The 22,854-nt window shown below is 42.5% G+C and overlaps 1 protein-coding gene across 6 annotated transcripts in view; it reads left to right on the forward strand.

The window, feature by feature from the left end:
- The first annotated feature begins 1,330 nt into the window (after positions 1-1,330).
- The window catches only part of App (amyloid beta precursor protein), a 227,419-nt gene continuing 205,895 nt past the window's right edge, over positions 1,331-22,854 (forward strand). For 4 of the 6 annotated variants that reach the window (XM_052158108.1, XM_052158109.1, XM_052158110.1 and 1 more), the window contains exon 1: positions 1,332-1,564. In XM_052158108.1, the coding sequence (XP_052014068.1) occupies positions 1,508-1,564 (57 nt within the window). In that variant the 5' untranslated portion in view covers positions 1,332-1,507. Of the gene's footprint in view, positions 1,565-22,854 lie in introns of all 6 variants that reach the window. The other 2 variants (XM_052158106.1, XM_052158111.1) reach the window with 1 other exon arrangement.

Raw genomic sequence — 22,854 nt, forward strand, 5'->3', positions numbered from 1 at the left:
AGCAGGAACTCCAGGCAGGAACCTGAAGCAGGCACTGAGGCAGGGCCATGGTGGATGAGATGGGGCCATGGCAGATGAGGCGGGGCTGTGGCAGATGCTGCTTACTGGTATTTCCCTCCAGGCTTGTTCAGCCTGCTTCCTTCCTTATACAACTCAGACCACCTGCTCAGGGGCTGGTCATTTAAGAATAAGGATTTGCTGGCATGCCAATCTAATGGAGGCATTTTTCTCAATTTAGGCCTCTCTTTCCCAGATGTCCAGAGCTTACACGTCAAGTTAAACAAAACAAAAAAACAAAAAACAAAACAAGAACAATAACAAAACTAACCAGGAAGCACATCAGCTAAAGGAAAAGGTTGTGGCCTCTGAAGCCAGAAACGCATCTGGTATTACCCTCTGTCTCCTTCCAGGAGCCCAAGGAGAGCCAAAAGTGTGGCCTCTGAAGCCACATTAGGTCGGGAGGGTGGTGGAGCACATCTGGATGGCTCTAGGCAATCCTAACACTGGGAAGTTTGGGTTTATTTAGGAGAAAATGGCTTTATGGACGTCCATCTCTATGGATAAGGGCAGACCCAAAAGAGAAGGGGAGCAGAGTTCCAAGAAGACCTGGGTGATGGAGGTGGAAGAGGCATCGCTCAGTATCTGCTTAACTTTCATCTCTTCTCTATCTGAGATCTTACCTCCCTGCCACCTTCAATCCCAGATGCCGGTCCCCTTCTCTGAAATTAGCCAAAATCAAGCAAATATACAGTAATAATAATAATAATAATAATACCTCCCATCCCCAAACACAGAGAAAAATGGGTCATCCTGAGTCCTGTGCCCTTCTCTGGTGCATTCTAAAGACAAAAATTCCAGATTGTAGTGGTGTGAAGGGTGCCCTGCTACCAAAAAATAAATCCTGTTTCTTTTGCTAATGTTCTCAGCCTTGCTCCACCTCTCCAAATAGAGAAAACGAACTGCGGATGAAAATGCGTGCATCACAGCAGTAGCTCCTCTGCCACATTTGGGAGAGGCCTGCGGGGTCGGATGACTCAAGCTCTCGGGGACGAGCCGAGAGCGCTCCCGACTTCCCAGGAACCTTCACGTCCTAGGGTTCACCTTCCCCCGACTGCGGGCCCCTCTCACTAACCCAGATCTTTCCTCCCTTGGTTCCTGGACCCCAGGGGGTGCGCGGGTCCCTTAGCTGGTGCCCAAGACGCCGCACCTGTGGGCTCCGGGTCGCCTCCCGTTGCGCCCAGGCGCAGCTCCCCGGGGCTCCGCTAGGGGTCTCTCTCGGGTGGCGAGCCGGGTGGGCGGGATCAGCTGACTCTCCCGGCTGCGAGCCCCGCCGCCTCGCTCCAGCTCTGTCAGTTTCCTCGGCGGCGGGAGGCGAGAGAGCACCCGGAGCAGAGCTAGCGCGGGGGGCCACCGGAGACGGCGGCGGCGGCGACGACGCGGACACAGTCAGGGCGCGGCGGATCTTCCACTCGCACACAGAGCACTCGGTGGCCCACGCAGGATCACGATGCTGCCCGGCTTGGCACTGCTCCTGCTGGCCGCCTGGACGGTTCGGGCTCTGGAGGTGGGTGCCGCGCCTTGGGAACGAGACGGGGGGAGGCGGGAGTCGGAAGGATGCGATCCTCCCCACCGAGGTGCTTGAATCTTGAGACGCGGGGGACTGTCGCGGGTTTACCGCTCCTCGCCGCCCCCGCCTGCGGGCGCCCTGCGCTTCAGCGTCTCTGGCCCAACCCTGCCCGGGGACGCGCTGCCCGACCGATGAAGAGCGAGCGGGTTAAGGCGCTGGGATCCCCAGATCCGTGCCAGCCTGGAGCTGGAGGGCGAGGGGAAGCGCCTGAACGCAGACCCTGACTCCTCCCTGCCTTGAGAGCGGGTCTCTGGGATGCTAGAGGCACCCAGTTGGCGGGGGAAGGGGACACGTGTGGAAAACCGAAAGCGCAGCGTCTCAGGATTCACTGCCCTGCGAGGAAATCGCCGCCCTTCTCCTTCCTTGGGTCCTGGGTTGGAATGGGGGCAGCTCTGGATGCTGGGGAGCGCCAAGCTCACCCTCCCTTCCCACCCCCGCCTGTCTTGACTGCGAAGCTGGGCTTCGCTCCTGGCGGCCGCGGGCGGCGGCTGCCTGCGCTGCGACCCTCTCCGGAGTCGGCGCGGGGTCGCGCACCGCCTTCCTTTTGCAAACTTTGTGCATTTCCGTGTCTCCCTTTTGTGTAAGTTCCAAGTGATCGGAGGGATTGGAGAGTGAAGCCACCCGGCACCGTCTCTTAACCTGGACGTCCAGGACTCCCCAATGCACCTCCAATTTCTCCCTGAGTCTAGGAAGGTCCCCGGGAACAAAAGCCGCGACACCCCGCCCTCGCCGTCCAGGGCGCGGTGGCGGAGCCCTGGTAGTTGGTGCGCCACCGCGGTTCCTTTCCCCCCGCGCTGCGCGTCTGCCCCTGAGGGCCTGGGGGTGCTGCTGGGGCCCCGTGGTCTCCCACCCCCGCATCACCACCACCTACTGGCAATCTTGTGCAGGACTGCAGAAGTCCTCGCAGAGAGAGAGAGGAGAGATAGACAGGGAGAGAGCCCGGAGTGAGGCGTGCGTCTGGAAAGGGCAGTGCCGGGTGGTGGGGAGGCTGGGGTGCCAGTGCATCAAAGGAGGCATTTGTCTGATTAAGGTGCGGCCTCCTCAGGGGCACTCTGGAAACTCTAGCTTAGTCACCGTGGGGGGCGCAGGATCCTGGGGAGGGTCCTCAGGGTCCTTTTTAAAAAGGGGGTGCAGATAAAAGGATTGAATAGGGTGAAGATTAAGACGGAGAAGATGGCGCCTCTGCAGTGCAGCAAAGAAAAGCTGTGTGGAGGCTGCAGCCTGTGAAATCCACCCACCACTAGGTGTATAACAAGTCTTCTCCATTCATCCAACTAGCCAGCCTTCAGCAGAAGGCTTGTTTTCCTTTTTATCCAGAGATGCCTGGAAGTTGTTTGTGTGGCAGCTGGTTTATTTTCTCGTCATTTGTACCCTCTTCACCATCTAAGCCGTTGCAAATATCCCTTCCCCATCATCCCCCTCTTTCCCTGCTACCTCATAGTAATTTTCCCAAAAAAAAAAAACCAATTTCCGGGCCAGTGTTTTCCTGTAATTTCTTGGGGACTTGTCTAGGCTCTCACGCTAGTATGGGTTTTTATTTATTTAATTTAATTTAATTATTATTATTTTTTTTTTTTAGTTCTTAATTGCAAGGTCATTGAACTTTTACCTCCTGATTTTTTTTTTTTTAACCTACAAGTGGCTTCAGAATCTGTAAATCACCTCAGGCTGGTTAAAACAGGTCTTTTAAGAGTCTTAAAAATTTAGTGTTCCATTTTTTCCCCCAAAGCCATTTAAGCACGGAAATTCTGATTTCTTTGATGACCTAAGATTTTAATTGTGTAATCATTCCTTTTTTTCAAATTGTCTTGCTATACGAAAACACGACTAAGTCATTAAAGGAATAACTTTAATTTTTGGAGCTCATGTCAAAACTCAAATATTTACTTTTCTTGAGCATTTTTTTTTTAAATCTTGTATAAAAAGAGTCAGGATGTAGGCCAAAATGAACCAGATTTATGTTTTGGCTTGTGCAATTGTATATCCTTTTTCTGCCAAACGTTTGGAGATTATCCTGCAGTTATCGTCACCTTTAAAGGGTGAATGTGAACATTACATTAGTGCCTTTGGTGAATCACTCATTAGGTAATTCACCCCTAATGAGGGTAGACAGACTTTGCAGCTCTGCGTCCACCGAAGCCATGGAATTATGAGTTGGCTGCCTTTTGTAAATCACAGAAAATCCGTCTGCTGCAGGTGGCCCTGTAAAAGAATCCGTGTGAACAAGGGTCATGGTGATGGGGCCTCGTCTTCCAGGGAGTCGGCGTTACCTGCTTTGGCTTTATTTTCTTGGTACGTTGAACAGGCATGCATTTAGCAAACCGTGATGGACTCATCTTGTGTGCTTGTATAGAGCTGATAACTAGGAGCCTGGATAGTGAAGGCTCCTTCTTCTCTGTCTAGAAGCCGCTGTGACCGCTGCCCAGAGGTGCTGCTCTGATGGCGGAGGCCTGCTCCTAGAACAGCAAGGCTGAGTTTTTGTTTTGTTTTGTTTTGTTTTTTTGTTTTGTTTTTGTTTTTTTTTGATGGAGATCCCTCAGGAGTCACCAGTTACAGGCTTGTCAGTGGGAAGCCATGATACTGGCAGGCTATAAATGCTTCTTTCTTGTCACCCCGAGCGATAGTGTCCCTCATTACATTTGTAAGACTGCTAGCAATTAAAAGATGGGACTGAGGAAATGAAAAGGTATACCCCAGGATCACAAAACTAAATTCGAAAATTCAGATTTAAAGTAAATAGGAGAAAAAAATGGGACCCATGGGCTGCTGGTTTGAAGGAAGGTGAAGTTACTTTTATGGTTAAGGTTTTTTGCTTTTAGTTTACCGTTTATGACACACCAATTTTCTATATCTGTATGTTAAAGATTATCAGTCACCCTACATATAGAAGTGAAGTGGAAGGTGCTTAATAAAATAATATACATTATTTTTGCAGAGGTGTTGTCTTAGGATTTATAGGACATCTTTGATTAATACATTTCGTTTATAATCTCTGCCTTTTATGTCAAGATGGACCTGCAAAAATATACTTTACATATCAAGCTAATGTTTACTTGACTACATATATTTTATTGCTCAGCCCCACACTGGGTACAGAAGTATGCAGGGTGAATAAAACATGCCCATAATTATAAAATAGGAGTGTCAGAGTGCAAAAAAAAAAAAAAAGAAAAGAAAGAAAGCACAGATTAGGCAAAGGAAAAATGGACACAGTAAGTGGGCTGCAGAGAAAGTGCACCAGGAGAAGACAGACCTATAATTAAAAAGAGTAAAGGTCTGAGAGGATTCGATAATCCTGGGACATTTCATGGTCGCAAGTTTCCAGCCAGGTTTGTGTCCCAGGTCTGGGGAATGAAGGTTAAGTATTGGCGTGAATTCCGTTTGCTCACACACAGACACCAGAGTGTACACGCCGGGCCTTTGTCTTATCCGTGTTCCCTGTGCTTGCTGTTGAGCCAGGCACAGATAAGGTTTTACATAACGAAGTCGAGAACAAGTGTGGAGTTCAGTTTGATTCATCTCCTCATCTGTTCACTAGGGAAAATTCTATCCATTTATTTTTAGGCCAAATCCGGTCTCTCAGCTCTGATTACCTTTATGTAAACCCAAACCGGGGTCTCTTCCTTCTCCGGTGGCAGGGGTGGGGTGGGGTGGGGTGGGGTGGGGTTTTCCTTCCTCTAGGCAAGATAGGAAATAAACAGAAACTGTGGCAGGTGTATGCCAGACTCTGGAGATGGGTGAAGAACTGGAAGGAGGAGGCCAAGGCTAAAAGCAGCCTGGGAGGTACCCTTAGCACCATCTTAACCAGGGGAGATAAGGAGAGACAGGAAGGAGCTTCACCGTGCAGTTTTAAAAGTGCTTCCATAAGGAATGTTAGAGTTAGAGGAGAGGTCCCACCCTCATTTGTACATCAGGATCATGGAGTATCTTTGTCTCCCTCCCTCCCTCCCTCCTTCCCTTCCTCCCTGCCTCCCTCCCTTCCTCCCTCCCTCCCTCCCTCTCTGCCTCCCTCCCTTCCTTTCTGTGTTTGTGTATGTGGTGTTGGGATTTCACATGGAGACTCAGGCATGATGGGCAAGTGGTCTGCTGCTGAACTGCATTCCCATCCCAAAGCATCACGGGAACAAGAAACAAAAAAGTTCAAGAGAGTTTACAGAGTCCAGCCCAGTACATCAGGAAATAAAAAATCCCTAGGAGCAAGGCCTGGACATTGGCATTAAGGGAAAGAAAAAAAAATGTCCAGGCAATTTTAAAATAGTAACAGTCATTTTGAGGGCAGTTACAGATGGACCAATCTGAACCACGTTCAGGCTTCATCAAGCTCTTTTGAACCCAAACCAGCCAATAGTGTAGAGGCCAGAAGCTGTGCCAGAAGCAGGGCGGAGGGCAGAGGAGAGCTCAGGTCTGTCTCCATCCTGTTCATCTCTCCTTAAAGATGGCCGTCTGGACATTCCCTCTGCAGCCAGGGCTGCGGTCACATTCTACTCCCTGGACTAGATGACCTTTCAGGAAACTTGCCTCAGAGAGCTCACACCTGCATTTGTGAAGGCCTGGCCAGCAGCCAACACTCTCAGCTCCCAAGCCCTAACCTGTTTTTTTTTTGTTGTTGTTGTTGTTGTTGTTTATTTTTTCTTTTAGTTTGTTTATGCAACGGTGACATCTTTTCCTTTTCATAGTGGCATCCTAGATACAATCTATGGAGTGCAGATTGATAATTAATATTGTCTGATGCAAGAACTTGTGAGTTCTGTAACCTTCTGCATCTTGCATTCCGAGACCTATACCCTCCTGAGTGGGTGGGGAAGAGAGCAGGCTAAGGTGGGGGAGAGAGCAGGATCTGATCCCTGGATGAGGAGCAAGCAGGAGCGACTGTGCATATCATATTTCAGTCTCAGTTTGCAAACGGAGGTAGTATTCCAGAAGAGGGATGTTACATAGCTCTTTCCTTTCGATTGCTTTTGAGAGAAAGACAAATATTTATTATGAAAAAAAATTGATGGGTGCATTTTTGTTTTCTTCAGATTGTTCTACCTAGAAGGTTTAACTGGTACCACCTTTGGGATTGGAATGCTGCCAACGCTGGATTAGAATGACCGATGTAGTAATTTATTTAAAGAGGTTTTGTTTTTGTTTTTCAGTTACTAGTTTTAAAGAAACCATTCATCAAGCAGTAGCTAGCTATCATAAAAGTTGTTACAGAGAACTTGGTTTCACAAACATTCAGTCCTACCTAGCTGCAGTAACAGGCAAAGAAGATATTTTATCTAGATTTATTTTGTATGGATACTTTTTTAATATATTTTTTGAGATGGGGAGCTGTTCTGGTTAGTTTTTGTTAACTTGACAGAAACTAAAGTCATGTGGGAAGAGAGACTCTTAAGTGAGAATTGCCTCTATCAGATTGCCTGTAGGGGTGGGGCATTTTCTTGATTTATGATTTATGTGGGTTGGCCTAGACAACTTTGGGCGGTGCCACCCCTGGGCAGGTAGTCCTTGGATGAATAAGAAAGCAGGCTGAGAAGACCCTGGAGACACAGTGAGCTAGCAGTCATCCCTTGGCAGTTTGTTTTCTGCAAGAATAAATGAATTTACCCAGGCATGGCACAGACCTGTAATCCCAGCACTGAGGAGATATCAGTGGGGGATCATAGGTTCAAGGCCAGCTTGGGCTACATAGCAAGACTATGTGTAATAATAATAATAACAATAATAATAATAATAATGATAATAATAATAATAATTTAAACACAGCATAGGTAAAAGAGTTATGTTTTTGTAAAATATCATTTATTTTATATGTGATTTTTCTATTTCAATTGGATTTTTAGAAATAGAATGATTCATGTTCACTGAAAAAAATTAAGCAGTACAGAAATGTGCAGGGTTTGTACAAATAGAGAATGCTAATTTTTAATGCTGTGCATGCTAGCAGTTTTCCATGTATTTAATATTAAACCAGTTTATGTTTTTATTAACACAATTATTAGGTGGGTGTCTTTGGATTTGTGTGAGGAGCTGTGGACAGGCTTAGTTTAGCCTTCAGCTAAACCTTTTCAGTAAAAATGAATAATCGGGCTTGGTCATCAGAACAGAATTGGAAGATTCAAATGCCAACCAAAGAATGTTGGTCCTAGCGTAGAAGGCTCCAGCAACTTCACTCAAGACAGGACATGAAGGCAGCCTTCCTGTAAGGAAATCAGACTCCAAATAAGATGAGTTTATGTAACCGCTGTGTTAGGCTCTCGTGTCTTTTACCTGTGTCTCAGTTAAAAATGCGTGCAGAAAACATCAGCAGGTTTGTTCATGTGCCAGTTTCTCCCTGTGTGTCAAAACTAGTCTAATGATACTTGAAACTTTTAGTAAATAAAACTTAGAGACTCTGTGGTTAAATTCTGTTTGCAAACAGCGTGGAAGGATCAAGAAGCAAAGGCCTTCGGACTCCAAGTGGGTTTCTGTTAACCAGCTGTGTATTTAGTATTTGGATAGAGGTTGGTTCTGGTCTGGCTGGGAGTGCAGAATTTATATTTAGGACTCACCCTGCTCGGAGAAGTTACTGGGAGGAGGGCTGGATGGTCTCAGAACCCTGGGTGCAGGGCCAGAGAACACGCATAAGAAGTGAGTAAGTTGAACACGTTAGAGATGGTTTTGTAGACCATAAATCCTGAACCAAGCACACCAATGGACAAGCAACAGGACTGGGATCTCCTCATTTTCAGGTGGCCTGTTTTTTTTTTTCCCTCTCTAGTTCAAAAGATATTTCAGATTAAAAATTTCACTCAGAAACAATAAAAATATTACTTTGTTTTTGGTGATTTCCTGGTTATGAAACCGTTCTTTGTCTGATCGTTTTGCCTTCAGGGAATCAAATTTGTCCTGTGGCCTCGGTTTCTAGACTTTACTGACTTTATCTTCACTGAAAACAGTGGGGCTTTCCAAATGATAGTGATAAATTACTCTTCGGCCTCTCTAGACACTTAGGAGAGTAAGAGATCCGTCATAGAAAGTCATTTGCGTTAGGTGAAGAAATGCTTTATCGCTCCTGTCGCCTTGCTAAATTTCAGAGCTTTAATGACACTCATATATCTTAACCCCACGGAGACATTTTGCAGGACAATAAACATGAGGCTTAATCTTACCCTGGAGGTATATTTGTGTGTTTAAGATGTGCCCTTTCAGGCCTTGTTAACCAAAATCTCATTTGTTAAGGTTTGCTTGGCCTGCACAACCTTCTTATTTTTAATTAATTGAAATTAAAATTAATGTTTTGTACAGTTCTTACTGATTTAGAAATTACTGCTGAGTAAGTTTCAATGTGTATATTTGTTGTGTACAGGACTGTTCTGCATGAGGACATTTTCATGCAAGTATATGCTGTATGTCACGGATATTCTCCCTCCCCTTCTCTGCCCTCCCCTCCCTTTCCTTTCTCCCCCTCCCTCCCCTCCCTTCCCTCCTCCCCCTCCCCTCCCTTCCCTTCATTTCCCTCCCTCCCCTCCCTTTCCCTTCTCCCCCTCCCCTCCCTTCCCTTCCCTTCCCTCCCCTCCTCTACCCTCCCATTCTCTCCTCTCCCCCTCTCCTCCTCTTCCCTCCCCTCCCCTTCCCCTTTCCTTCCCTCCCCTCCCGTCCCTTCCTTCCCCAGTTTCTTCCAGTTTGCTTCCTTGGTTCCCCTAGAGAGTTTCACTTCTACTTTCATATCACACATATTTATTTTTATAGATCCACATAAGATCTGTGAACCACAAACGAGAATGCATGCAAAAATCCATCTTTCTGAAATTGGCCTAATTAGTCCGTGGGGGTTAGTTCCAGTTTCTTCTTCTTTTATTTTTCAAGCGATATAATTTTATTCTTTATGACTGAACATACTCCACTGTGTGTACACACTGTATTTTCTTTACCCACTCCTCTGTTGGGACCTGGATTGGTTTCATTACTTAAGTTATTATGGGCATTTCAACGTTGCTTGGTTATTATGAACATATCGAAACATTGATCTGTCTGCATATACTTAATTGGTATTTTACAATAAAATTAACGAAGCGATATAAATTTATTTTTGTTGTTTTCTTTGGTTTAAACTCGGGCCATGTGCATGCTAGGTAGGTACTCCGCCACTGCTCCATATCCCTGGAACTCACTTTCCTTTTAAAGGACTGTTTGCTGGAGTTAGAATACAGTCCACCGAGTCTCATCATGGTGTGTTCTTAGCTGTGTGCCTCATTCGTTCCTCTACTCAGGAGAACAAAACCCCACTGCATTTAATTTATAAAAGAAAATAGAATGCTATTATCTCTCAAGACTTGATAGCTAATTCTAGTATATTCCTATTATTGAATGAATTTTCAAAAGCACAATTACTTTTTCTTTACAAATATATTAATAACTTAATTTGTAGACTATAATTTATAGGCAAAAGTGACCATGGTAAATAACATCATTTCTCAGCCCAATATAGTTTTTAAATCATTTGAAAACATCCTCATCTTTGTTTAATTTATTTTTTTTAATTTTTTTATTTATTTTTTTAGTGACAGAGTGTTTTTGATTATACTTTCCCACAAGCACCCCAGAGAATACCATTAACTGGGACAAGTATTCAAATCCCACCATGCCAGAGACTCCAGAGATCATTTCTCATTCAAACCACCACAGTGCTGCTATGTTACTATAAATTATTTATTTTATTAGTTTTAATGAAACACCAATATTTTATTTTATTATTTATGAAAAAAATAAAATAAAATTTAAAAAAAAGATGAGGATGTCAAGCAATTTATTGATAAAATTGAAAGTTACTTCTAAAAAAAGAAAAAAAAAAGAAATCTCAGCTTAGCATTTTGGAGAAAGATACTACAACTTTCCACGGGAAACGTCACATTTTACAGCAGATGGTCCCCAGCCTGAGAGTCAGTGGCTTGTCACGCATGTTTGCCACAAGTAGAACATCACAGCCACAGTTTATTAGATTGAAATGAAAAGTTCTTCAGATACTCCAATAGAAATGAAATGTTCAAATATGAAGATTAATTTTAAGAACGTTTAATTAGCCGGGCGGTGGTGGCGCACGCCTGTAATCCCAGCACTCTGGGAGGCAGAGGCAGGTGGATCTCTGAGTTCGAGGCCAGCCTGGTCTACAGAATGAGTTCCAGGACAGCCAGGGCTATACAGAGAAACCCTGTCTCCAAAAAAAACAAACAAACAAAAAAGAACGTTTAATTCTTAGCTACTTGTATATTAAATAGACTACCTTTAATATTAAAATCTAATATCTTCAGAGAAATTACTGGCTAATCTTTCTTACCTGGTGTATTAGTTACATTTTTGTTGCTGTGACAAAATACTGGATGAAGGCAACTTAAGAAAGGAAGACCCCTCCCCCCCACCTCCCAGCCCTCCACTTCCCCCCACAACCCCAGGGTGCTGAGTATTGAACCCTGGGTCAGTCTCATGCATAATAGGCATGAAGGCAAATACTCTTCAAACTGAGCGTCACACTCAGTTTTATACTGGCTCACCGGTTGAGGATACAAACAGACCCTCATGACTCATAAAGTAGGGGTGGCGGGGACACAAGACAGGTGATCACTTTGCATCCATAGTCAGAAAGGCAGAGAGATGAAGGCTGCTGCTCATCTGGCTTTTTTTTTCTGTCACCCCGGCATGGCCGCCATGCACTGCTGGAAGGAAGACTGGATGGGTCTTCCTTCCTCTTTTAAACTCTCTGGAAGCACACCCACAGACACACCCAGAGTCACACTTCCTGATCACTCGAAATCCTGTCAAGGGTGTGTGGAGATGAACCATCTCTTGCAGAGAACCCTGGATTCATAACGGGTATATTTAGAAGAGGAAAATTAGCTTTTTCCTTTTTCTCTAGGAAGCAGTAAGTGGCCAATTGAATAAGCATGTGGGTAAGAGGTAAAGGAGAACTCTCCATGGAAGTATACTCTCTGTTAACATTTTAGGTAACACACACACACACACACACACACATGTATACATGGTAATATATACAATAATATATATGGTAATGTATACATGGTAATATATACAATAATATATATGGTAATGTGTGTGTGTGTGTGTGTGTGTGTGTGTGTGTGTCTGACAAGATCACTACCCTGAGGTAAACTGAGGTATCTGAGCTATTCACAGTAACATGAAAGAAAAATTATGAGCTGGGGTCTGCTTTGAGGCAGTTAAATATTACAAATGAAAGTGGGGCTGGGGAATATTAGGAATATTAATATTGATTGTAATGTGTCATTAATGATAATACCTTGCATCCAGAACTAAGTACTTGATAAATACTTTTGGTGAGTGCTGTGGAAATTCTATAGTGCATTGATCAAGGGTTAAGAGGTTTGGTGCATGGTAGCCGGTTTAGTGGGGAGGGTGATTTCTGTTCAAGCCTGATCTGAGTTCCCATCCCCAGAACCCATGTGAGAGTTGGACACAAGGCACAGCTGTGACACCCTGTGCTGGAAGGGGTAGGAGAATCCTGGAGATGTACTGAACAGCCAGAGTCCAGCAGAAATGGGAGCTACGGGGCCAATGAGTGACCCTGCCTCAAAAATAATGTGGACATGATAGAGGAACATCACTGTCACCTGACACTGATCTTACACAAGCATACAGGGCTAGTGGTCTCTCTCTCTCTCTCTCTCTCTCTCTCTCTCTCTCTCTCACACACACACACACACACACACACACACACACACACACACACACTAAAAAAGAAGAAAGAAAAGAAAAAAGAATACATGCATACATGTTTGATCCTGGATAGTTGAGGCAGATTTTCTTTTATGTTTTAAAGATTATGAACAAGGGTAGAAAGAAAAATCTTGGTCTTAGTGAGGGTTTGTATTTCTGCACAAAATAGTAAGACCAAGAAGCAAGCTGGGGAGAAAAGGGTTTATTCAGCTTACACTTCCACATTGCTGTTCATCACCAAAGGAAGTCAGGACAGGAACTCACACAGGGCAGGAACTGGAGCTGATGCAGAGGCCACTGAGGGGTGCTGCTTACTGGCTTGCTTCCCATGGCTTGCTCAGCTTCTTTTCTTATAGAACCCAGAACTACCAGCCCAGGGATGGCACTACCCACAATGGGCCCTCCACCCTTGATCACTAATTGAGATAATAATACCTTACAGCTGGATCTCATGGAGGCATTTCCTCAAGGGAGGCTCCTTTCTCTGTGATAACTCCAGCTTGTGTCAAGTTGATACACAAAACCAGACAGTTCAATCTTTTAAATAAAATTTGCTTTGCAGCTTTTTCTAAAAGTTTATTATAAAAAATCTATGAATACTATCAGTAACTTAATAATCTCATTCGTTCACAACTTTTCAGAACATTTAGTTGGTATCTTCTCTCCTAAGGAATACTCCCTCACCCTTTAATCCAGGCAAGATTTTTCAGTGTGACTGGCTGGCCATAAACTTACAATGTAGCCCAGGCTGTCTGTAAACACCATTCTCCTGCCTCAGCTTCTTAAATTCTAGGCTTCAGCCCTGACCCACCATTCCAACAATGATTTCATCTGACTCCTGATTTGTTATGATAGTCTCAGTTGAAAGTTCCTAGAAATGATTTTGTTTGAGTAAGGCAGTGGGGTTTAGAAACAAAACACTGTATATTGGAATTAAATTATGTGATCATCAAACTGAAAAATTGTATCATCTTTGCCAATGCTTAGTTTGGTGACTTATTTACTTATTCATGTTTGCCATTTGATGCCTGATATTTCCATTTGAATTTAGTATAAAGATGATCAACACTCATTTCAAAATAGTGTGAATTCTATTACTTGTATTTTTTTTTAAGAAATTGTACAAATTGTAATTGGGCAGGGGGTGGTGGCCCATGCCTTTAATCCTAACACTCTAAAGCAGGTGGATCTCTGAGTTTGAGGCTAGCCTGGTCTGCAGAGTGAGTTTCTGGAGACCAAGGCCTACCTACACAGAGAAAAACTGTCTTAGAAAGAAAGGGGGGGGAGAAATTGTACTTTGCAACAACTGAAAGCCAACACTGCTTTATGCCATTACATTGACAGAAATTAAATCTTAAGGTCATTATGATTAGGCTTGCTTTTTAATGTTTTATGTCAAGTGTTAAATCATTCTACACCAAAGGATTCAGGAAATTTAAGTTTGCTAAAAGTTAGCCGAGTTTTAAGATAATATAGTTGTGTTGGGTGGGGAAGGTTCTGGAACAGCCAATAAAAACTATTTATTTTCCATTTTTTGAGATAGTTTTACTATGTAGTTCTGACTGTTCTAGATGGGACTATCTGTCTGTCTGTCTGTCTGTCTGTCTATCTATCCACTTATACATACATCCATACATACATCCATACCAGGCTGGTTTCAAACTCACAGAGATTGGTCTGCCTTTGCCTCCTGAATGCTAGGATTAAAGGCATGTACCACTACAACCCAGTCTAATAAAATCTTTTTGATGTGAAAGTGTCTTACATTTTGCTGTTAGTTGAAGAACTTGGAAGGGTCCTACTTATAAGACTACATTGGTGACAGTATAATGTTATTCAGTGAAGGACAAGAGGAGGGAACCCCTGAGGGAAGCCAGAACGATGATTTTACTATGGCTTAAATAATGGAAGGGGAGCCTGCCGGACAGAGATGTCCCTACCACTGAGTAATTTATTAACATGGTTGGCAGAGATGCCCCAGCGGACCACGATAATGAAGGATGAAGCATCTTAGAGAATATACTGGAATTTATTTACTTTGCAGATGGTCTTCTGTTTTTAGTATATTTTTTAACCAGGTCTTGGAGAATTTCATACCTCACTACAATGATTTTTGATCCTGTTCACCATGTCTTCCTCTCCTAATTTCTCCCAGATCTGCTCTCCTTCCTTCGGACCCCTTCCAAATTTATGTCCTCTTTAAAAAATATAAGACACCAAGTACAGTTTGTGCCAACCCTATACTTGTGGATGTGGGGCCATCCCCTGGACATTCCCTTACTTCCTAGTAAGCATATCAACTACACATGATCTGCTTACTAGGAGCCACTCCCTTAAAGAAAGCAAACTCTCCTCTTCCAGAAGCTATTGACTGTCAATAATTCTTCAGCCAAGAATGGGGATCACTGCCCCTCCCCCACCAGTACTGGAATGTTGACTGCCTTGATCATGTGTAGTTCTTTCCCAGGCATTCATGCCTGCTCTATGTTAAGATTGCAGCAGACTTGCCGTGTTTAGAAGACACTATTTTACTTTAGTTTTCTAAAACTTCTGGAAACCCTATTAAAACCCTTTGACCTCCTTCTATAATGGGTCCCAAGTCTTGGGTTGAGTGAGTGTGAGAAGGATGTTCTATTTGTGGTGGAACACTATACTGGGATTTTAATAAAGAGTGTGGGATCAGATTCCTCTGTTCCTTTGTGTTTGTGTTGCATTGTTTTGCTTTTACTAATTGGGCTCAGAGGTTCAATTTGTCTGCTCGAGAACTTCTGAGGGTCATGATGGAAGGACACAGACAGGAAGAGTTCAATTTGTTGACAGTGTTTCTCCTGTGGTGTGTTTTACCAGTTGTATTTAATAAATAACTGATAAGATGAGGAAAATGTCATTATCAACCTTTCCTGGAGAAGAATAGACATTTGATAAAATATTCCAAGGGTTTATTATCACATGTTAAAATGTTTATAATTTTGAAGTAACCTGTCATGTTGACTCATTGCTCATTGGCTCATTCATATCAGACTTTGAACACATACAACCCAGTCCCAAGTCCCTGATTCTGTTGTCAGCCATGGAGCTGAGGTAAATGCTGAAGCTTTAATGGGATATTTGGGTTTGGATGTCACATTGTTCTATACCTACTCCACATCTCTTAGGGAATTTGAGTATGATTTCAGTGATGCTGACATTGATAGGAAGTTGTGATCTCTTTATGACTAATTTACTACACATTACTTTTCCTTCCTTGTTTACATTTTTTAAAAAAAAGTCAGTTCATGGGTGTGTACAAGATGGCTTGTGTTTCAGCAGGAACCCAGTCTGTAATCTCAGTGATGCCGTATATGGAGAGATAACTCCTTCTGTACCTTGTTAATTCCACAGCCTAACCTAGAAGGAAAAAGTAGGAAAATAATTAGGCATACTACATCAAAGGCTACAATAAAAGGATATGCAATGTCTTCACAGGTGTGGCTGAGAGCCTTTGGATTGGCCTTCAAGGGTAAATGGAAGTTTGCCAGAGTAGAGTGGGGCTCCTAGAAATGAAAAACACCAAGGGGGTAAAGGTTTAAAAGTAGAAGCCGTTGTTATGTGGATATGAAACTCAGGGTTTCAGAAGCCCTTGATGAATTTGAACTTCATTTTCTGAACAACAATGTACTTTTACATGTTCTAGAAGCAGCAGTGGTGACTGATAACTACAATTCATCTAGATTTAGGAGCTTTAGTGAAAGATCTTGTCAGTGTCTGCTTAAGCTTGACCAGTTTGTCACACCTAGCTGCAAGGGAATCGGGTAAATGCGTTTTATTAGCAGAGTACACTGTAGTCAGGAAAGCTGTTTCAGGATCTATCATTAGTGTTTTTATTTGTTTTGTTTAGTTTAGTTTAGTTTTGTTTGAGACAGGGCTTCTCTATGTAGTATTGGCTACCCTGGAACTTACCGTGCAGACCATTCTGGCCTCAAATTCACAGAGATCCTTTTGCTTCTGCTTCCCAAGTTCTGCACTTACAGGCATGCACCACCATGCCCAGCAGGCTCTTTTCTTAAGGACAGAGAAGTCAAATATTTGGCAATAGGCTAACATTCTGTAACGTAGATAAAGTTTCTTATTGTAAAAGTAGGAGAGGAAAATGAGAAGACCAAAACATGTTCTCAATTAACTCATTATTCTTCATGAGCAATTAGAGGGCACTTTTGGAATTTTCCCTCCACTTTTCTTACCTGCTAACTAAAAACATGGAAAATATTTGTGGAATGATGGAAGAGGAGGTGGAGAATGCTTTTCATTTGTATGTGGAATCACCCAAGCGTAGGGCTGATTGAACTCAGAGTGTGTTCAGATTCCTGGGGAATACTTCCAACTAGTACACTGGGGCGAAGAGGGAGGAATAATGTCAGGTTCTGGAAAGAAATGGCACTGTCAGTTTCCTGTCCCTGTTGGTAAACTGTCTTTTATTTCATCTAGAGACTTTGTGGTTGAACTTGTTCTTTGAAAGGAATAGCGTGTGAAATGAGCCTTGAGGTTTTTAGAAAGGATCACAGTATTTAGAACCTCGTCTGAGCCAGATCTACCCATTATATGAAATCACTTTTCTGCCACTGCAGAGCTTTTTCACATCTGTTTATACTTAGCCTCTTACCCAGAATGGAAAGATTTATGTAAAATGAGAAAAGAAATATGAATGTATGTCTTGCATCAGTGAAAATGGGGCTGCCAACTTAGCATCCATTTGAACTACATATCTACTGTCTAATCATTTCAGTTATTGTAGAAGTAGCCAAATGAAAACACATCCCTGGAAATTAGAGATGAAGATGTGGGGGAAACCTACAGTTCTAAGAAGGCTTGAGGTGACTGTCAACATTAAGGAGTGTGTAGAGGGTCTGCAGGTAAAGGTTTCATTTAAAATGTCTCAGTGATTTGACACATAGCACTTTTTTCTCTGTAATATAAACGTCTATCATGGTTCCTCAAAAATTTCTTTGTTTTATTTTCTTAGTTAGTTGGAGTTTTTCATTCTCTTAGGTGCAGATGAAAGGCAAAGGAACCTGTATAAAGGTATATTTAGGTCTCCTTCAGAGTCTGCAGTTGATTGAGCTCTGTCGTGGATTCAGGATGCGGCATTATTTTTAGACACAAGAGGTATATGCAACCAGTTGGTTGCCAGTGTGAAAAATAAGAAAAGAGAAGCATGAATGGCTTGAAAACAACAACAACAATAACAACAACAACAACAACAACACACACACACACTCACACACACACGCTCTCACACATGTGAAATAGAAGTTCCAAGTCCACCGTGAGGAGCCAGGATGGCTTTGTTCCATGCAAGTGCTCCCTGGAGTCATTTGATCTCAACAGTTCTCTGGCCTGGACCTCTTAGTCTGCACTGTCCAATAAAACTATCATTGAACTATTAAAATCCAATTTAAAATTTCAACTAGCCACATAAAAATGTAAAAGAGGATCAAAGTCAGAGGTAGAATGCATGTTTAGCATTTATAATACTCTGGGTTCTATGCCAATACAGACTAATAAATGATAAATGATAGATAGATAGATAGATAGATAGATAGATAGATAGATAGACAGATAGATAGATAGATAGATGGATAATTCATTCCTTATTATTAAGTCCAAATAGCCTTTCAACATGTAACCCACATAAAGCTAATTATAAAATAAATATATTACATGGATTTTTATATCATGTCTTTAAAATTTTATCTGTCGTGCATATTTTAATTCAGATCAGTCATAAGTAGCTGCCATATTAGACAGTGGAACCTTACAAGACTGACCATTTCCACTGCCTTACGAAACAGGTTTACATTTAGAGGACAGACTCTGCCATCTCTTTCTAAGCCCCTTTGTTTTACAGATGAAGGTGACACATCTAGAGATGCTGGGTTGCTTAGGATCACGTGACCATTCACCAACAGAAGCCCCACCCTCTTGCCTGACTTCAGTCTCTTTCATCATTCTTCCTTTCTCCAGGTCCATATTGCTGCAACTGCTGATGCTTAGGGATGTGAGATTGTTGCTATTGGTTAAATATTGAGCCAGGAGTCTTAAGAACATTTGGTCCACTGAGAAAAGCCACTGTTTGATTTGAAGAAAACTATAAGAAAACTATTTTGAACAAGGAAGGTAGAACTACCAGGCACATTGACAGTTCTCCATGAGATAGTCATAGGAGGTGATACTGGATGCAGAGGTGACGTTATGTTTGTTGGTGGTGTTGTGGGCATTGTAAGAGTGAGTGACTTCGTATTTTGGTTGAAATGCTAGCTGCCTGCCTATAGAAAGGGAGATAAGTTGTTGCCATGCAAAATTTATTGTATATTTGTGTGTGTAAGCATATACGTGATGAATAACTTAATACTTAACTCTTTCTGGAAATGTCAGGGTTAAGCTTTCATATTTCATGTTATTTTTCTTGTGTTGGAAAGGTGTGTGTGTGTGTATGTGTGTGTGTGTGTGTGTGTGTGTGTGTGTGTGTATAAGGGTGTGAATGTGCTCCTGTTTCTTACTCAGTTATACTTAAAGTAGATGACTTTTGACAAGTTGATGCCAGTGCATTCCTGGCGTGTAAAGTATTTTCAGAATGTAAGTCCATGTGGAAATTCATTGACTTGGTATGGCGGGTGCGGCCAGGGGAGGCATAGTGTGATCCCGTGGATCCCTAGTTGCCAAGTATTTGTTCTTCAGTGTGAAAACATGCTTGACGGGTGAACTTCCGTAGCTGGAAGGTGCTTTTTTCATCCTTCCTAAAACATTTATCAGCCCGGATGCTATAGTTGGTCTAAGAGAGCTTTAAGGAGAGTCACGTTTATTCATGTGACTTAGTTAAGTGACCTTAGATTTAGGGTTAAGTTTTTCTGTAGACTTTACTCACAAGGAATTACCGACCTTTAAGGGTATTTGTTTTATGTGCTTCCTTTATTTCCTGGTGCAAGTCATTGGATTTTTGCCTGTGGTGGTTTATGTGACTATACTTAGAAGTTTTATAGCTTGTAGCAATGAGGTGAAAGTACACAGATATGGCTGAGTATTATAACTTGCGAATGTAATCCCAGCCAGAGGCAGGAGGATCACCAGTTCAGGGCAACCTGAGCAACACAGACAAACTAAAGATAAATAAATAAATAAATAAATAAATAAATAAATAAAAGATTCCTCTATTTCCTTTGGCAGTTACACACGAATATTTAAATTTTTAATGTCCAGTTTTAAGTCAGTCCCTTCCCTGCTTTGATAATTTCATAGTATGCATTAGCATTTGAAACAAAAGTTTTGAGCTCTAAGATGCTTATGAGAGTCATGTTTGAAATATGTTTAAGTTGGATTGATTTGGAAAGAATATAGAACCGAGTTAGGGTGGCTGAGGTCTCCCGGTTTCTTTAGAGGCTGGTGTGGAAGGATTGAGAGCCGAGCCTGCTTCAGTGGGAGTGGGACAGCCAGCGAGGGTCTCAGAATCAAAAGTAAAGAGAAGACGGCTGATGTTAGAGCAGAGAGACAGAGCATTCGCTTAGCATTTGTGAGACCTTGCCTTTAAGATCTCTAGTATCCTGGGAGAATAAAATAATAACATAAATATAAAATAATAATTATAGGTTCACGGTGGGAACGTAAGGAAAAGTATATAAAAGCCTGGGTTCTATCCACAATTGCTTTTTTTTCCCCATCATATTTGAAAGCATTTTTGTAATTATGCCACAGATTCCATTTCATATCTGGTTTGTTATTTTTATGATTAAATTTCAGCCATCATAAATTCTTTGCAATTATAACATTTAATGAATGCGTCCATTTGTTTAAAGCAACTAGAGCTACTCACTTGCACACGTGGGGACTTTGCTTGCTTGTTTGCTTGCTTGCTGATTTAATATTTTAATGGAGTAGTGATGTAGAGAGAGTCCATGTGCTAAGTATATAGTGATACTCGATTATCTAGTGGTCTAAACTGCTGCTGTGTTCACCCTTCAGCTATAATATGACATTTTATAATACTTAAATAATAATAATAATACTTAAATAATAATACTGAAATATGTATAATATGTACTTAAAGAAAATGAGATGAACAGACATCATAAAGATGAACAGGAATTCAAAAAACAAAAAAGAAAAAAACAAAAACAACCCTAGCCTACTGATTGAAAGAATCAATACCCACCCCCACCCCACCCCATTTAATAGCTCTATGGACACTCGTGTGGGTAGAAGTTTGTCCATAAGAAGCTGTTAGACTTGACAGGCAAACATAGCTGTTGACATTGTGGTTTCAGCTTACTGGAGCTGCTCAGTGGGAACATGATTAGGTTGTATGATTTCACAAATGTAAATAGAACGTCCTCTTATTTCCTCGCTGCTAATGTCTCTCCTGGTATGATGTGGATAAAGAGAAAGTTATAAGCATTAATTCTCAGAGGTTCCCAAAGGTAAGACTCCAAAAGCCACCAAAGGGTACTATATTTATCTTTACATTCAACAATAAGGTGAAATGCTGTTTTCAGAGGTCGTGGTGTAGAGTCTGGAGCCCACTTACCCAGACCCGAATCAGCTTTATTAATGGGCTGCCTACGTGTCCAGGTTTATACTATTGCGGGGTGTATTGCATAGTCTTTTGTTTATTTACTTATTTATTCTGCTAGAGACTATGGTTGTATTCTTCCAGGTCCATGTTCACTTTTAATAAGACAATACTATAAACATATGGTGAAAAATGCAGGTATAGCTCATGATAAGTTAATAAAACTGAACTTCCATACCATCAGCACAACAGGAATTATAAAAGAATACTTCAGTGTCATAGGCGAAGTCATTTGTTGAGCCCCAATTCTATATGAAAAAGAATTCACATTCAGACATGGGGGGAAAATGGAAAGAAGTGAAATGCTTGAACTCCTGGAGCTTCTGCACTGCTGGCTGGATAGCAAGCCAAACGCACCAATGAGTATATGGTGTGACACTGGGGATTAGTGTGGGATAGGGGAAGGTTAGATAAGCAAGCGCAGGACTAGCGAGACAGAGTCAGTGGCTGTGCTAATGGGAACGGAGACCAGACACTTTGGCGTATGGATTGTTTTGACCCGAAGGCAACAGAAATAGTAAACACTGGAAGCTTTTACCCACTTCCTCTCTGCCTAGATGTGGGTCAGTTTCCATCTTTGCTTTTGTGAGCTGTATCAGGAAGGAGTTTATCCCTGATCCTGTGGACAGGGCACTCATCTTAGTCTACATAAGCAGATTCCTGGTTTCTTCCATCTTGTTTTTCTTTGCCACAAGTAGCTGCTCTTAGCAGCTCTGGGTCTCTCTACGCTCTTTGTTGATTGTTGCTAAGTGGTATGGAAGCTCTGTGGGCGCTTTTGCTTCTTTTCTGTGGAGTTCTCTGTAGCCTGTTTAAAAGTATTTATGTCAAATAAAATCGGTGCATCCTGTTAATCTGCCGTTTGACGGTTCAATTTCTAGGGCTACACACAAGACAGACTAGAAGGGCAGAAGAGGAAGCATTTGTTTTTTTTTTCTCTTGCAGTTATTCAAGGCAGAGGTGACAGCAAATGCAGCCTGTGGGTAGGACTTTGCCTGTGAGTAGTGGACTCTTAGAGATAGCCCACTAATCCTGTGTAAGTAACTTTTCATTGATGACTGAGATTAGGGAGTTCCTACAAAACCCAGTAGAACTCCCAGAGTTCCTGAAGAACATATGTTTTCATCGGGAGAACTTTATGACAGATGCCATAGTCAAACATTTCAAAAACCTCCTAGGCTGTTTAACAGTTTAGCCTTCCCTTTGCATGTTAAAATGTAGGATAGTGAGAAATACTAGACTATTTTATAGCCATTTCAGAGTTTGTGGGAAGGAGAAAGGAAAGAATTTGCATTACAAACTTGGCGATCTGTCATGTCAGATGGCGTGATTTGTTAGTTTTGGGATAAACATTCTTTATGGTACCTGTGGAAATACTGTGTAAAGAAGCCCCTTGTCCATGGTGATAACGGCAGTAATTAATAGCAGATACACCTTCTAGAAGGCAGGTATGCTCAGAAGTGTGTTTCCTGTAGTCCTCAGCTGAGGGGGAGTTCAAGATTGGACCACATGAACAGACTGTCCTCAGTGACTCCTGAGCCACCTCTGCCCTTCCTATGTGCTAGAGGACCATTGGTGGAACTCAGCCCGTGGTTCCTGTTGGGCCAGACATTCTCTCCTTGAGGAAGACAGCCTTGGGGTGGGACAGCCTTGGGGTGGGGTGGGCAGATAAGAAGTCAGGTTGGCAGTGATCTTAAAACATCAGTCAGTTCTCAACTACTCTGGAGCCTCCCTGTCACCGGAGGAATGCTGAGGAATCAGACCCCATCCCCCATCCCCCATCCCCCATCCTCCATTCATATTCGCACCTTGGTGTTTTCTCTGCCTCTCCTCCCATCACCTCTTTTCTAATCTTCTAAGTCAGTGGCTCTCAGCCTGTGGGTGGAGACCCCATTGGAAATGGGGCAGAAGATCT

Source organism: Apodemus sylvaticus, chromosome 15 (assembly GCF_947179515.1).
Source record: "Apodemus sylvaticus chromosome 15, mApoSyl1.1, whole genome shotgun sequence".
Classification (NCBI taxonomy): Eukaryota; Metazoa; Chordata; class Mammalia; order Rodentia; family Muridae; genus Apodemus; species Apodemus sylvaticus.